At 36.1% G+C, this 15,226-nt stretch overlaps 1 protein-coding gene across 3 annotated transcripts in view; it reads left to right on the top strand.

Annotated features, from left to right (window-relative positions):
• SUGCT (succinyl-CoA:glutarate-CoA transferase) overlaps window positions 1-15,226 on the top strand; it is a 316,585-nt gene that overhangs the window by 26,076 nt on the left and 275,283 nt on the right. For all 3 annotated transcript variants that reach the window (XM_066544754.1, XM_066544736.1, XM_066544744.1), the window contains one exon: window positions 13,194-13,285. In XM_066544754.1, coding sequence (XP_066400851.1) covers window positions 13,194-13,285 — 92 coding nt within the window. The remainder of the gene's footprint in view (window positions 1-13,193; window positions 13,286-15,226) is intronic.

Below are 15,226 nucleotides of genomic sequence, written 5' to 3'. Positions count from 1 at the left end.
ACAAAAACGAAAAGCATTAAATAGGTCTATTAGACCTAGGATTATTTTTTTCTCTTTACTGAGATTAGAAATGTATTTGGTGGGTTTTTTTAATGAAGAGTTGGTTTATTTTGTGTTGATATCTACTTTTACTGAAAAATAATCCTGATGATCGTGATGAAGACTGGGAAACAATGACTACACTGCTGATCTGACTTGCAGACAGATGACAAATAATGGGGCTACTTTGAATTACTTCTGCTTTTATTGTTCACATATTTTTCATATTTCTTTTTAAGAACCATGTGTTTTAAAAGCCTGATTCATAGAATTTGAATTTTTTGGGACTGTGTGTTAAAAGTATTGTAATGTTTTTCAAAATATTCAGTTTTCTTTTTGGTTTGATTTTTTGCTTATGATTAGGTAAGTTTGAAGTGTCTGCCTACCTAAAGTGACTGAAAATTGCAAAGGTTTTCTGTGTATTTACTCCTAAGCAGTTGATTTGGGAAATTTTTATTAACTTTATCTACTTAATCAAGAAGGTTATCAGCTATAAACTGTTGGAACCTGGATAGTACTCAAGAGTAGTATTAGGCTTAGCCTCTTCATCTTGTCATATATCTTTGTTTCTGGAGACAGAATATGCAGCTAGCTGGTCTTTTTGTCTCCATTTGTTTTCATATTTCCATGGTGCTCTATGCTTAAACCCCTTTAAATATGCTTTAACAACCCCTTTGGACAACCTGAGTTGCCAAGAGGTTGCGGAGTAAAATGTGAACCAGCAAGATTTGACTGAGGTGTGTTGCAGAGCAATTATGTTTGGTAGTTCTTGATTGGAGGAGAAACAAAATGGTCTTGAATTTGGAGTGTTTATGCTTTTCTAATGGTGATGGCAACAATGTTTTTTAACCTGTACCATACACAAAAATGTGTATTCCATTCTAGAGTGACTGAAATATAAATACTGCAAAGCTGCATTTTTTGGGCATTTTACCATAAAAACAAACTTCAAGGTATCTCCTTCTATAGGATTAATGTAGTTGTGCTGTGTCAAGATGAAGAACCAAGACTTAGTTTTCTTACTTAAAGCACATTCTTGTTGCTGGTGGGTTTATGTACTGCTTGCAAAATTAGCATAGGCCAAAACAAGTCTGTTCAAAAGAGGATTCTATAAAATTCAGCTGGTTGACAAACTTTTTAGAACTGAGCAAGAGGCTGTTTTCTATACAACAGACTTCTGTCAGCACAGCTGTGCTGGACAGGATTGTTAAGAGGTGCTAACACTGCCTGGTTTGGTTATTTTGGCAGAAGCATTAGCAAATACGTTATTATATTGACAAAACATTTCTTTTGCTGGTAAAATTGTTCTTGGAAATGTATCTCTGTAAATGGTTGTGCATTCTAGTATGAAGTACAATTTGGTCTGGAAAGCTGCATTTGCACTATACTTGCAGGGTTTTGCCATTACTTCAAAAATAATAAAGGACTCTGGCATTGACACAGACCAAACTTTTAAAATGTATCAGTAACACAAACAAGTATGAAAGGGGTAGAGACTGAGAGGTGGCAAATTGGAAAAGGGTAACTGAGAAATGTATGGGAGCTGACAGAATCCCTTTTCTGTTGGTTGGATTGCTATCCTTGCAGGATTCACATCTGCTGCACATCTTCAGGAAGGTGGGTGTTTTAGCTGACTGACACTAAGTCTTTGACTTTTTGCTACTTCTGTTATCAGCACACCACCAGCAGCTAGAGTGCATTAACTTTTTTTTTCTCTGTAAATGATTGAGCTACCCTTTTGTATTGGCATTTAGCATCCTAGCAGGAGGGCTTAGCTGTTTTCTCTGTTATTATTTTTTCAGTCACACATAGCCTGAATGTCCAGAATACTGTGAGTTTAGGAACAAGAAACAGTTGAAAATAAGTTCTCTTCTGAAACACTGTGTTCCCATTCTTTGTTCAGTATGAAACATATAAAAAGTTTAATGAACCAGTCATAATTCTTCTTTGCTTTAATATTAAGTATTGACTTTCAGCAGTGCATGAAAGTAATGCTTTTCTTATGCCTTCTCACTCTATTGCTTGTTCTTTCATCTAAGTAGCAGTATTTTGTATAAAATAAAAAACTTCAGAATTTTGGACTCTGTCCTAATGAAGAATGCAATATCAGACAGAGAGCCTGTGAGCTGTAAGATTTAACACTGAGTTAGTTTACAGTGAATGAAAACAGATTAGACACTGAAAATCCTGGATATTAACAGCACAGTACAACTGTGAAGACATTTACTGATGGTTTAATGTTTATTTTTCAGTAGCTATTATGCTTGGATTGGTGCCTAGCTAAGTTAACAGAAACAAAGCTGGAAGATTTTAGGCATCTTCAGAAGCCATGCAGCGGGCTTTTGTAAAGCAGTATTGTGTTTGAGTTGCCATAGTCTAAAGAGAAGACTTTGATCATGAAGAGATCATGAAATATTTTGTTTATTATTACTAAAAATTTCTCTGCTTGTTTCCAAATGAGTTATTTTTTAGGGAATCTCCTGTCTAATAGCATTCTTATCTGCTTTATCTTGTTCTGTTAATCTTTTTTCCTTGCCTGATGGACTTAGTTCATGACAATTGCAGGAGTTTTTCTTTGTTTGGTTTGTTTCATTGTTTCAAATGGTGAGGCTTTGTGATTTCACCAAAGAAGCAAGTATAACTAATTAAAATGGTGAAAAGATCCAGTGTCTTTTTTGTGCCCTTCCACGGTATTGTCTGTGGGTGTTGTTTGATTTGTAGGAAGACTGAAAGTAGCTGCTGTTGACCTGAAAATGTTTTCCAAGTAAGCATAAGGTTTTCATTACTTGTGTTTTTAGAATACTGTTATAAAATAAAACACTGTCAGTAGCTAGCAAACAGGAAAAAAACAGTCTTGGGTGTAGAAGACACAAACAATTGAAAAATAGCATGGTTTTTGTCATTTTTAGAAAACTAGATAGTGTCAGAATCTGGAACTTTTCCATGTACCTGATCATTTAACAGCATTTTGTATCTCAGTGTTTATGCCAACATCTAAATCCATTGATCTGTGAGTTGTCTTGTAGGGAAAACTTTGACATAGCAAGTAGCAAATGTTACTGTGAAGTAAGGATGTAATGAGAATAGGTTTGTGGATAACAGTCTTCTTGTAAGTTAAAGTTCTTGTAAAGAGGAAAGAATAATCTGTTATACATAGGACAAGAAGCAACTTCAAATTTCTGCAAAAAAGGATTCCTATTAAACATTTATGAAAGCTTTCTAACAGAGAGGATGGCTTTCTTTTCCAGGAGAGTCTTTGTGGGTATTGCAAAGTCAGGATAAGGATACCTAGTGCCATTGTGATTGTGTCTTACAGTGACCTGACCACCATTTCAGGAGGAAAATTGGAGGCCAAAATTTTGTAACTTTTTAAAAGACTACGTCTTCCAAAATTATTTTATGGAATTGCAACTACAAGTTGCTTATTCATATAAAATTATATTCTTCCTACAATTAGAAGGGGTGCTATATATCATGTGCCTGCTCAGAACATATAATACATGATTGTTTGTCAGTTTCTTGTATTTCTGTAAAATTAAAATAATGATCTTAAAATATATGGGAATGAATTCATTAATGAATTGAACTTCTTTTAATTTTAAAACTTAAAAGAGTAAATATGTTTATTTCCAGACCAGGTATTTTATCATATCTTCTCTGTTTAAATATTTTGTCTGTGTAGACTAAAGAGAACTAAAATCAGGCTCAAAAAATATCACTTATTATTAAGTTATTGAAAGGGTTGAAATGACAGCCTGAGATTCGAAGACTATGTTGCATTCCATATGACTTAATCCTCTTTGGGAATTAAACTTCATAGACTGGTTTTGAAAATTTTTGAGGAAAATTTTGGAAAGTTTAAAAAAACAATTGATACTGATTTTGAGTTCATTTAATATGCTTTTCCAACTTCTGAGGCACTATGTATTTGATCTTAGAGGGAGAGGCCAGGATCAGCCACGGACATGCAACCCCCAGGGGAACTGTTTGGTCAGAGTCAGCTCCTTCACTGCACACTGCTGCACAGATTTTTCTGTCAACATAACTATGTACAGTCACAACAAATGGGTGTCTGTTCAGGTAATATCCACTTTAGAACGTACATCACCTGTTTCAGATGAGAAATAATTATGTAATTACCTTACATTTCTGTCATGGGATCATAGATAATCATGTCCTTATCAAAAGACTTCTCTGAGGCTATCCTAACACTATACTGCTTGGCTATAGCTTCATAAATATTAATAGAAAATACACCCTGCAGGTACTTCTTAATTTTACATGATTTTTTTCACTATAAGAAGTAGTAAGATTATTAATATCTGTTGAGCCGAAGTGTAGTGTCTTTCTGTTGACTCCTGATTGATTTCCAGATTAGTCAGATATTTCTCACAAACATTTGCTCCCTTACTTTAGTCATAATAGGGTGGCAGAATTGAGTGGGTAGAGCAGTCCTAGCAAAGTAGGTGAGGACACACAGAGGTTAGGACAGACAGCTTGCCTCAGCATTTAACTAATTTCTGTGCAAATTTTGAAACCTGGATGTTCTGGGGAAATGTCATTGCTACATTGCTGGCAGTAATTCACTTCACTATTTTAATATTAGCTTTCACTATATAAATATTTGTAGTCCTAATATCAGCTGTATCTGTACCAAGCATGGAACAAGGAATGATTTGTTACTTTTAAGTGTGTTCAGCTGGGAATATTTGTGTAAACTCAGAATAGCAATGGGGAATTTGGGTGTCTATCAGCCTCCTTTAAGGTGGGAGGTAAAGTTTGAGTACCTAATCTCAGTGTCATCTAAAAGCTTTTAATTGAAACTTTATTTTCAGAAATGGTCATCATGACACATTTCATTTCTTAGATCATGTAGAAGAGTGACCCCACTCAGATGGGGAAGCTCTTCTGCCTTAAAATTCAGAGTGACAATTTAAACTTTCACTGACTTTGCAAAAGAGATAGCATCTCTTAAGTAATTATGCTTGGAGCTATGGAGGGAAGGACTGCTTTCATGTAACTTATATTTGGCATGGTATAAAGCTAGAAAATATGACCTAGAATTTTGCAGACTGATTAAAAGCCTTTTGAAAACCAAACTTGTCTTGTTTGAAATGGTCTGTGACTGTGTCCCAGAAGAGTGGTTGGTGCCCTAATAGGAGTTGTGTGAGGCTGGGTACCCAGATCACATGAAAATTGAATGGAGTTGAACAACTGGCAGAGGCTCTGCCAGTGGTCCTCTTCTAGTCTTTCAGTAGCTAAATCTTAGCATAGAGTTTTGTGTTTGATTTAATAATTTTGTTTTATCTATGCTTTCCTACTTGTAACACCTGATTGCATTCAAAAGACAGGGTTAGAATGTCTAAATCAACATATGTAAAAGCAATAAATATTGTACGCATTTGCAATCATCAATTGGGAAATGAAATGTTTTTATCAGATTGGTCAGATTTTATACTTGCTGACTTAAGGCTTATTTTTTTTTAACATTCTTTCATCTCTCTTGACAGTTTGCTCTGACTTCACCTTTCTTGTATCTGTTCTGATCTCCTGTAAGCCTGCCTATTCAGGAAGTTGTACTTCCTTTTCTTCTGACCAACACATGGCAAGCATTTTCCGAAAGTCGTTACTCGTTTTGCTAACGCATTTGGCAGCTCTGACACTGCAAAGTTTCTTATAATGCGTCTGTTAAACTTCGGCTTTTGTCATCGCAGAGAATTGCTTGTGTTCTTCTGCTTGTTTCATTAATCTTTATTAAGCAAAGATGTACGCTGTCTTTAATTGAATATTTTCTTTTGGCAATAGAACAAGCCAAAAGGTGTTTCTCATTAATTTGTTATTCAGCAGGGATAGCCATCTATCTGGATTGAATTTGTGACAATGTTTAGTTCCTATTTGTAGAAATGCCTATGTTGAACATATTTTTCTATGTTTTGCTCAGAATATCTTATACAGCCTGACTTTGTAATGTCATTTGTCATCTGGGAATTGAACTACAGGGAATTGGTCTGTGTTGACAACATGTCTCCATGTTGGTTTTTCCTATCCTTTTAGTACAATGTGTTTTATATTTGGCCTTATAAAGTTCTATCATGCTATCAAATCATGAAGAAGTGCAGAAATTATGGCTTTTGGTTTTCTTGCACATGTGATACAAATATTTTGAACACAGGTCATAATGAGAAATGCTGACCTTTCTTTTTATGACACAGAAAATCATATTCAGGCTGTCCTGTAGATTTAATTATGATGCTGTCATTAGCTTGAAAGCACATTGTATTGAAGAAGTGACAGTAGCAATTTCAGGTGTTGAATGAGTTTTCATTCCTCCTTTCCAGTTTCTGTGCATTTATTAATTTTGTGACATTTACTTCTTTCTCAGTTGTCTTTTTGAAGGTGCAAATTGTTTGTGACCCACTATCCTGAGCTGTTAAATTTCATGAAATACAAATCAAATACACAACAAGCTGAGAAATGGAGAAACATTTTTATTAAACTTCATAAAAATCCCAAATGAATCTAAACTAACCTACATAAAAATACTTCTTTTGGAGTGATTGTTCCTAAAGTTATGATATTGCAACACAGTAGTGCCTGTTTATCCCAGATGCTTTCAGGCAGCTCCTAGCCAAAATGAATTTTTTCATACATGTTAGGAATTCTGTCATCATATCATCAGTAACTCCTAGGCAAGGAAATATGGTTTGTTCTGTACACATCTTGGAATAGCATAGAACCTACAGACATATGAAACTTTGTTTGGGACAAAGTTGTTTAATTGGTCTGCCTGGTTTCTAGAAGTTTATGAAGAATGTCTGCCATAAATGTATCTAAAAATCCCACTGTTGTCTGGCAAAAATGTAGCTGACATGGTATTAGAAAGCTAAACCTGTAAGAACACATTAGTCTGTTTTCCTAACAGAGTTCTTTCTGGAAACATGTTTGGGTTGGGCTTTTTTTTGCTACCATTTTTAAATTTAGTGTGACATTTTTGAACATTTGGCAATTTGGGCAGTAACACTTTTGTGCAGTCCAGCAACTTGTACTGTTATTACTTTTTTTTCGTAATCTTCAGCCTGACCTTTCTCGCTTCATAATATTTATTTCTGTTTCTCAGAACAGAATCATTCAGAGCGGATTGTAAAGCAAATTATGTCTCTCTTATGTAATAAATATATTGACCATTTAAAAATGGATAAATTAATAGTAGTTTGTTATGACATGTTATTTTTTCCCCCAAACTTTTGTCCCATATGATGCCTGAAAGTATTATCATTTTTCCTGTGCTATGTTCCAAACCTTGAGTGCCATCACATGGCTCCTGCACACTAAACCCAGAACTATAAGCTTTGTTGTGTTAGAAGTAACTTTCAGAATAAATGGAACTCTTTCATCACGGACAAATGTCACAATGTCACACCAACCCCAGAATAGTAGGTAAGCTAAGATTTATTTCCTGTTGAAGAATGTTTCTGGGGTTTTTTTTTGGTTTTTGTTGTTTGTCCTTATTTTTGTTTTTGTTTTTTTTTTTTTTAATGTATGTGTCTGATTTAACTAGAAAAATCTGGGAGAAAGAAATACTTTTAGTCTTTCCATTTGCCAGGAATTGTGGTGTATTAATACCAATGTAATTTAATCAGATAATAGCAGCAATCTGACTCTTTAATTGCATTGTGTCTATATTGCCAATATTCACAGGAAATTTGTATGCTTCAATTCATTCTACCAAACAAATACTCAGTCAGCTGCAAATAGTGTCCTGCATAAAGTTACTTCTGCCATGCCCCTAGCTAGTGATGAGTATCTTAGTGCTATTATAATTCACTGTTTATCTTGACATGATTATTTTTCAGTTTTGCTAGATAAATATTCTTAGACACCTTAAGTCTTCTCTTGTTGCTCCATATCAAAGGTTTGGCCATCAAACTGCTGGAGACTTTTCAGAACAGCTGTGAGCTGCACTATTACATGTTAGCCACCTTATTATATAAAACTTTAATTGTCATATTTACCCAAATATTAAAAAAAGAGATGTAGGAACAGGGAGATAATGATTTTTTAATGTTACATTAAGCATGTCTCATTTTGAATATCATACACTATGTAATGCTGCATACTAATAGAGAGTGATAGTGGAGATCTTGGTTAAGAAAATTCTTTAAAACTTTTCATTTACAAATTTATATTTACTGACTCTATTTAGCATCCTCTGTTTTTCAGAACTTTCCAATTAATAAAAGTCTCTTTCTTCCTTCTTGTTTGAACTAAGGGTACCGGATTGCTGGTGGAAAGCTGTGGCATTTGCTTTGTAAATGGCTCCAGTAAAGGCCCATTTCTCCCTCAAGCTGACACAAAGTAGCTGGTGCCAGTTCTTTCATACTTCTCATACCCAGTTAATTTTTCTTGCTCAGAAAAAGCTTCAAAGAGTAAAGGTTCTACACTTTCTTATGTAGAAGGTAGACTTGGCTGCAAGGTCAGAACAGGAGGATTTAGGTGTGACTATGCTGAATAAGCAAATAGTCCTTTGGTGGTTGTGATCAGTGGCGCAGGGTCTAGCTGGAGGCCTGTCACAAGTGGTGTCTCCAAGGTTCAGTCCTGGGCCCAGGATTGTTTTGCTTGTTCATCAGTGACTCAGATGAAGGGACAGATGCCTCCTCAGCAAGTTCACTGGTGACAAAAAGCTCAGAGAAGTGGCTGATACCACAGAGGGCTTGAAAATGGTCTTCAAAAGGGCCTTGAGAGAGATGGAAGAGAAGAACTGGAAGACTGAGAGATGGGCAGAAAGCAGTGCCTGAAATTCAGCCAAGGCAATTGCACAGTCCTACGCCTGGGGAAAAAAAAACCCTGTACCAGCACAGGCTGGGGGCCAAACTGCTGGAAAGCAGCTCTGTGCAGAAGGACCTGTGGGTCCTGGTGAACAACAAGCTGCCCATGAGCCTGCAGTGAGCCCCTGTGGCCAAGGCAGCCAATGGTCTCCTCAGGTGCATTAGGAAGAGCATGGCCAGCAGGTTGGTGGAGGTGATCCTGCCCCTCCACTCAGCCCAGGTGAGGCCACATCGGGAGTGCTGTGTCCAGTTCTGGGCTCCTCAGCAAAAGAATGACATGGAGCTCCTGGAGTGGGTCCATTGGAGGTCAATGGAGAGGAATAAGGGACTGGAACATATCCCTCAAAAGGACAGGCTGCTGGAACTGGGCCTTTTCAGCCTCAAGAGAGATGACTGAGAAGGGATTTCATCAATGTACCTAAGCACCTCAATGGAGGGTGCCAAGAGGATGAAGCCAGGCTCTTGATGGTGCCAAGCAAAAGGACACGAGGCAACGGGAAGAAGTTGATACACAGGAAGTTCCCCCTGAATATGAGGAGTGAGTTCTTTCCTGTGCTGGTGACCAAGCACTGGAAAAATTTGCCCAGGAAGAGTGTTGAGTCTCCTTCACTGCAGATACTCAAAAACCATCTTAACACCATCCTGTGCCATGTGCTCTGAGAAGACCCTGCTTGAGCAGGGAGGTTGGACCAGATGACCCATTGTGGTCCCTTCAAACCCCACCCATTCTGTGATTCTGTGTGATTCTCTGTTTCTGGCCATTTCAAAAGCTTGCTATGCAGATTAAATAATGCTTTGACAATGACAATTTTTAGGAAGGACTTGGAGATCTAACTGGGGGTTATTGTCTTGTACTTGGTTTGATTGTGAAACTGCACATTTTGCCGTAGAGAACACCGGCTCATACTGCAATGATTTTGAATTCTAGACACATGAGGATGTGACAGGTATCAGAAGAAATCATATCTTCCTACTACAAGGTATAGAATGTAGATTTGGGGAGTTGAATAGGGGTTTAGTGTGGTGCAACTTTCTTTTGCTATTTGCAGATTCTGTTTTACAAAAATCTAAAGCTTTACATGAGATTTAGAATCTAGCCAGCTGCCTGACAAGCTGAAATGATTTAGAAAACATTGAGTTTTGTTAAATTAAAATTTAAATTCTATTGTCTGTCTGAAATCTATTACCCAAAATAAAAATACCTACATTGGACTTAGGGATCTAAAATAAATTCTTTTTCTAGTAGAGACTATTTAAATATTGACTCTAGCTTACAGTGATAAGCTCCACTAAAGGGGAGCAGGAGTGTGATCAGCTGCCTTATCTTACCTTCTGAGACCGTCACAATTAAACCTATTCTCTCTGTATTCAACTGGGATTTTCTCTTTACCCTAAAGTATTTTTCACTGTATCTAAACTTTAAATGACTAACTACATTTTATTTAACAGAAGCCTATATTTAGGTTTGAGGGTGTAATTGCAAATCTGCTTTTCACACTGAATTAAGTATGAGAGAACACAGGGTATTTGGACAAACATAAACTTTAGGCATTTATATCTGTAGGGAGTTACTTTATATTTTTGTATATCTGTGTACACATGTATATGTACAAATGTGTGTATGTGTATATACTACAGTTACTTTAAAATCTGTGTACCAGGCTGAATATTTTTGAATGTAATTTTGGACTCTTCTTCAAGCTTTCTGTGTTTGTGTTCCTAGTTATTTCTAAAACATCTGCACTGGGTTGATCCATTGACCATGAAAATAATGTTCAGCCTTTGATTTTTGTTTGGATAAAGAGATCTTTCATTTTTAGCAATAGCTATTTCTCACTTAAGTCTACTTTTTCCTCTGGGAATCTTGTATATCCATAGTTCCTGGGGTGAAACATTTCCAATGACAACAGATTTTGTCCTCACACTAGCTTTGTCCACTCAGAATTCAGATCAAAAGTAGAATTATGTATTTTTTTCTTTTTAATCTATTGTGATGTGTGAAGACTAATTAAACACTCCATACAAGTTCTAATCTTAACCAGAACATCATTAAATAATACCCTTTATTTTGAAACCTGGATGTTACAAAGTGTGAAAAGGAGTTTAAAAATTTTATTTGTGAAACTGCTCTAGAAAAATGCAGATCTTGTTGCCTGTCACCTTTCCTGAATTTAGTGTTTGAGGGATGGATGTTTGTCCTTACCAGAAGAGCATTTCAAAGTGTTGTATAGTTGTTCTGTCTACATACTAAATGTTTAATTTTCAGATGTTTGCTGTTTATGAAAACATTTGTGTGAGTAGATGTGTTGAGATGTCTTTTCTTTGTTAGTAATTGAGGCCAGTACGTAGTTTCTCACTTACTTCAATATGCTTTTCACTATTCAATTAAAGTTGTTTTGAGTACTTTTTTTTATTGAGCAAGATTTTGTTTTTGAAGTGGCCCCACACACTTAACTGGTTTTAATTCTACAGTTCATTCCAATGAGATATTGGTATATGCCTAGTTAGAGCTCTTTGGAACATTTTTGGGTGGATCCAGTATATTTTATTTGCTAGTCCTCTTACATTTAAAGACATTGTTCTTTGCTGTAAACTTTAAGAATGTAAATATGAAAGGAAATACCATGAGTTCTCTTTGGGATCTCAAAGTCGGCTGCTGTCAGATTTCAAATAAAACTGGTTAAACTGGTAGATTTTTTCTTCTCTCTTGTGAGTAGTGACACAGATTTGACCATAAGAAAAGTTTTGATTTTTTTCTTGCAAAATTTTTGTTTTGAAGCTACACTGATTAATCAGTGAATTGGCTGTAGTATTTGATACTTGCTGTGACACTGAGTGTAGAAGTTGAGCTCCTCCACAGCTTTGCATGACATGGATTTCATGTCTCCAGAAAAAGATCAGGCAATTGAGATAGTTTGTAGTATAATGGAAAAATGTGTGTAGTAAGTGGATATTGTTTTGCTTAGTATGATTTATCAATTGAAGTAAGAAGGTGCCTGAACTCGTTTTCAGTCATCACCATCCTCTTGTAATATACATTAGGAGTAATTTATGAATTATGCACATAACAGTATCAGTCCAAGTGGATGAACTGAGGATGAACTCAATGAAAAATGATTTTTAGTTGTGTGCTTTTATTCACAAACCCAATGTTTAGACTGTCATGCCTACTGAACAGACTGTCTGAATATAGAGATTTTTCCAGGCAAATTATGGAAAGTAATCTAGATGATTCAGGAATTTTTTACCTTGCAGTGTATGTTGATATAATGTAATTCTAATACTGTGCTCACAGGTAAGAATTAAACAGAAATGTTTTAAAACTAAAGTTAGATTAGGAATCTTGTCTTTGACAAATATCTTGTAACTGCTCCAAGGGATTTCTCTTAGAGATATCAGAAAAAGAAGCACTTAAATAGCTTTGAATGTGCTTCCTCTTAAATCTGCACTTAAATCTCATTATTGAGGGCTCTGCCACTATTAGAACTAATAGAAACCATCAGTGAAATATGTTGCTCCTTCCGTGTTAACTTCTATCCTCTGTGATGGTGGTTACTGGTTACAGTGACCTCCTCAGCTGCTTGTGCAAGACCTCCTCAATTGGAAGATTTTATGGTTGTTATTGGAAGAACATGATGACTATAGCAAAGAGATAAGACAGCATCCTTCTGTCTACAGCTGTTTGTTTTAAGTTAATTATACAACTGAACAAAACTATATTTAGGTAGTTCAGTAAAAGTTCTCAGTATTTTGGACTTCATTGATGCCAACTCTTGGCAAACAGATTGTATGTACTTGCTAAGGCCTTGCCATCTTTTGTAAACAATGCTTGTTTTGAAGGTAACTCTGTTTAGATATGGAATAAAGTAACAGAAATGAGAGGGGAGCATTTAATGTGTCAAAACCATAGTATCATGATTTTAGTGTTGTTTGAAGTATTCGAGGTATCCTTATGGCAGAGTGAAGATAACACAGGCAAGATGGGCCCTGTTGGACAGCAATTGTAGGCCTGTAGAGATACTGTAGATTCTCTGAAATAACATCTGAGTCCAACATCAGCTGACACAGTGAATTACAAAGGAAATTTTATCCAAAAGGAATGAAACATAGCAGGGATACAAGTCTGTCTAGAATTAAGATCAAACACATCCTCAACCCACAGAGGATAAATCCAACTTTACTCTTAGAAATGTGAAGGAATAAAGAGAATACAATAGTGTTCATTGGTTGTACAGGCTGGACAGCTTGTTAACAAAAGCTGAGGAGCAATAATAGCTTAAGTTCTACTTGTTCTTGATTGAATTACTAGTTGTTCTCTTTCTCTTTTAGGTTATGGTCAGACTGGTCCAGTGGTTCAAAGAGGTGGATATGACTCCATTGCTGCTGCTGTTTCTGGTCTCATGCATATCACAGGGCATGAGGTATAGTGCACAACTTACAAATTTCATAGAATCTTTGTGCCGTGTCCCAAAACTGGCTGCTGCATGGAACAAGTCAGCCTGCTGGTAACACATCTGTTACGCAAACCCTCCTGAGTCCAGCAGGAGGTGTCATCTCTGGGAATCTAAGAAAATAATAGTACTTGTATACTTCAGCTATGTCACTCCAGGCTTGTAAAGAAAAATGCTCAAGAAACAGAAAATTAAAGAAAAAAAGAAAAATCCTAAATCTCCAGTGAATAAATTGGCAATGTATGCTAACCTGTTAATGGTCACTTGTAGTCACTTCTAGAGCTGTAGTAGACACATTGTTGACAGATGGATGATAGAACCATATCTACAAGTGTGAAGTCTCACTGATGCTTGGATATTGATATTCCCTATGTAAAAATGGGAATTGTGAAGCTATCTAGATAGAATATCTGACAAAATAGATAAGATATCTGACAAAAGCTGGGTGTTTTTCAATCATTCTGCCTACAAATGGGCAGAAAGATGCCATGCATTTCTAGAAAAGCTTTATGTGCTACCTATTCCCACTGACATCCAAGATCTTTGTTAGCTGTGGCAGTGCAGGACGCATATTAGTAATTTAGTATCTGAATTCTAGAGGTACAGAGAACATGTGTCTTCACCTCAGAAAAATGCTGGTCAAATAAACACTTAATTAAGCTGTCTTGAATCACCTACCTGCACATCACCTATGCAGGGAATGTGGTCCTCAAATGTCCCTTTTCAAGTGAGGTAGTGTTAGAAGTCTGTTCTATGCATTATAAATGCCAGATACTGTTCTAGTTTGGAGGTGCTCCTCGTACTCTGGAAGCAGTAGTGCAGATCTTGTGAGTACAATACTTGCATGTTCTAGATAAACAAGGAATTAATAAAGTTTCTGAACTAAGTGTCAGCTGTTCATGTTTGAGTATGTTGTTGAAAGCTAACCACATGATCTGGACACAACTCTATTGTAGGGTTGATATTCTGCCAATAGACTTGTTTTCTACTGAGAACAATGGCAAACATCAGAAGTTTGTACTTCTGGCAAGTATTGTTACCAGAGTTGTCCTTTTTATTAGGGAAAAAGCCAAAATTGAGCATTTTTTGACTGAGTAAGCTGAAACATCTTGTGCCTAGTTTCCTGAGGCTGTCTATTTCTGTTGTGTTACTGGTATGTACTCATAGGATGTTCCATCTCAGAACATGAGAAGACATGAAATTGAGTGCTGTCCTTGCAGGCACTTCTCTTCAAATATATCATGTACATGTGCACTAAGCAATGACTGATCACAGTAACTGCAGTGTAAGTAAATTTAACATTGTGTCTGTAGAATGGAGGTTAATACTTCCAGTACAATGCCAGAAACTTCATGCACACCTCAAAATATACCAATCAAAATGGGAAGGGTATGCAAACTGTTAGAAAGGTGCAGATGTTGTTAGTACAACATGAATAAAGAAAGGTAGATAGAAAGACAGGAGAAAACACAGGACTTGTACTGCTTTTCAATAATATGTGAATGCCAGAACAAATAACTGTTATACTGAACAATTGTATATTATTCAGTATATTGAAAAGTTATATTATGAAAATAATAGTCCTCAGTGGCTGTCATGAAGATAGATTTTATAAAAAGATTGTGTTAAGGTCTACACTGGAAAACCAGATGTTAGCATCACCTCACCAAGCTGTGAGGTAATGTAATTGTAGGAATCATTTAGCCACTGTCAGTAACAGCTTTGTCTGTTCACTGGGGGCTTCTAAGAGTTCATTCAAACTTAGTCACTCTTTTGCATGACTAAAATGAGAGTGCAAAAATTTGCTTGTTTTTCTTTATTTGAAGTTGTTTATGTGGCATTTCCTCAATTTCTCAAAACCATTTTTTGATGTATAGATGGACAGTATTGTTTCAAAGACTTAAGTAGTCA

The sequence above is a fragment of the Molothrus aeneus genome, chromosome 1, assembly GCF_037042795.1.
Source record: "Molothrus aeneus isolate 106 chromosome 1, BPBGC_Maene_1.0, whole genome shotgun sequence".
Classification (NCBI taxonomy): domain Eukaryota; kingdom Metazoa; phylum Chordata; class Aves; order Passeriformes; family Icteridae; genus Molothrus; species Molothrus aeneus.
The sequence above is the reverse complement of the archived record's forward strand: the minus strand, read 5'-3'. Positions and strand labels throughout refer to the sequence as shown.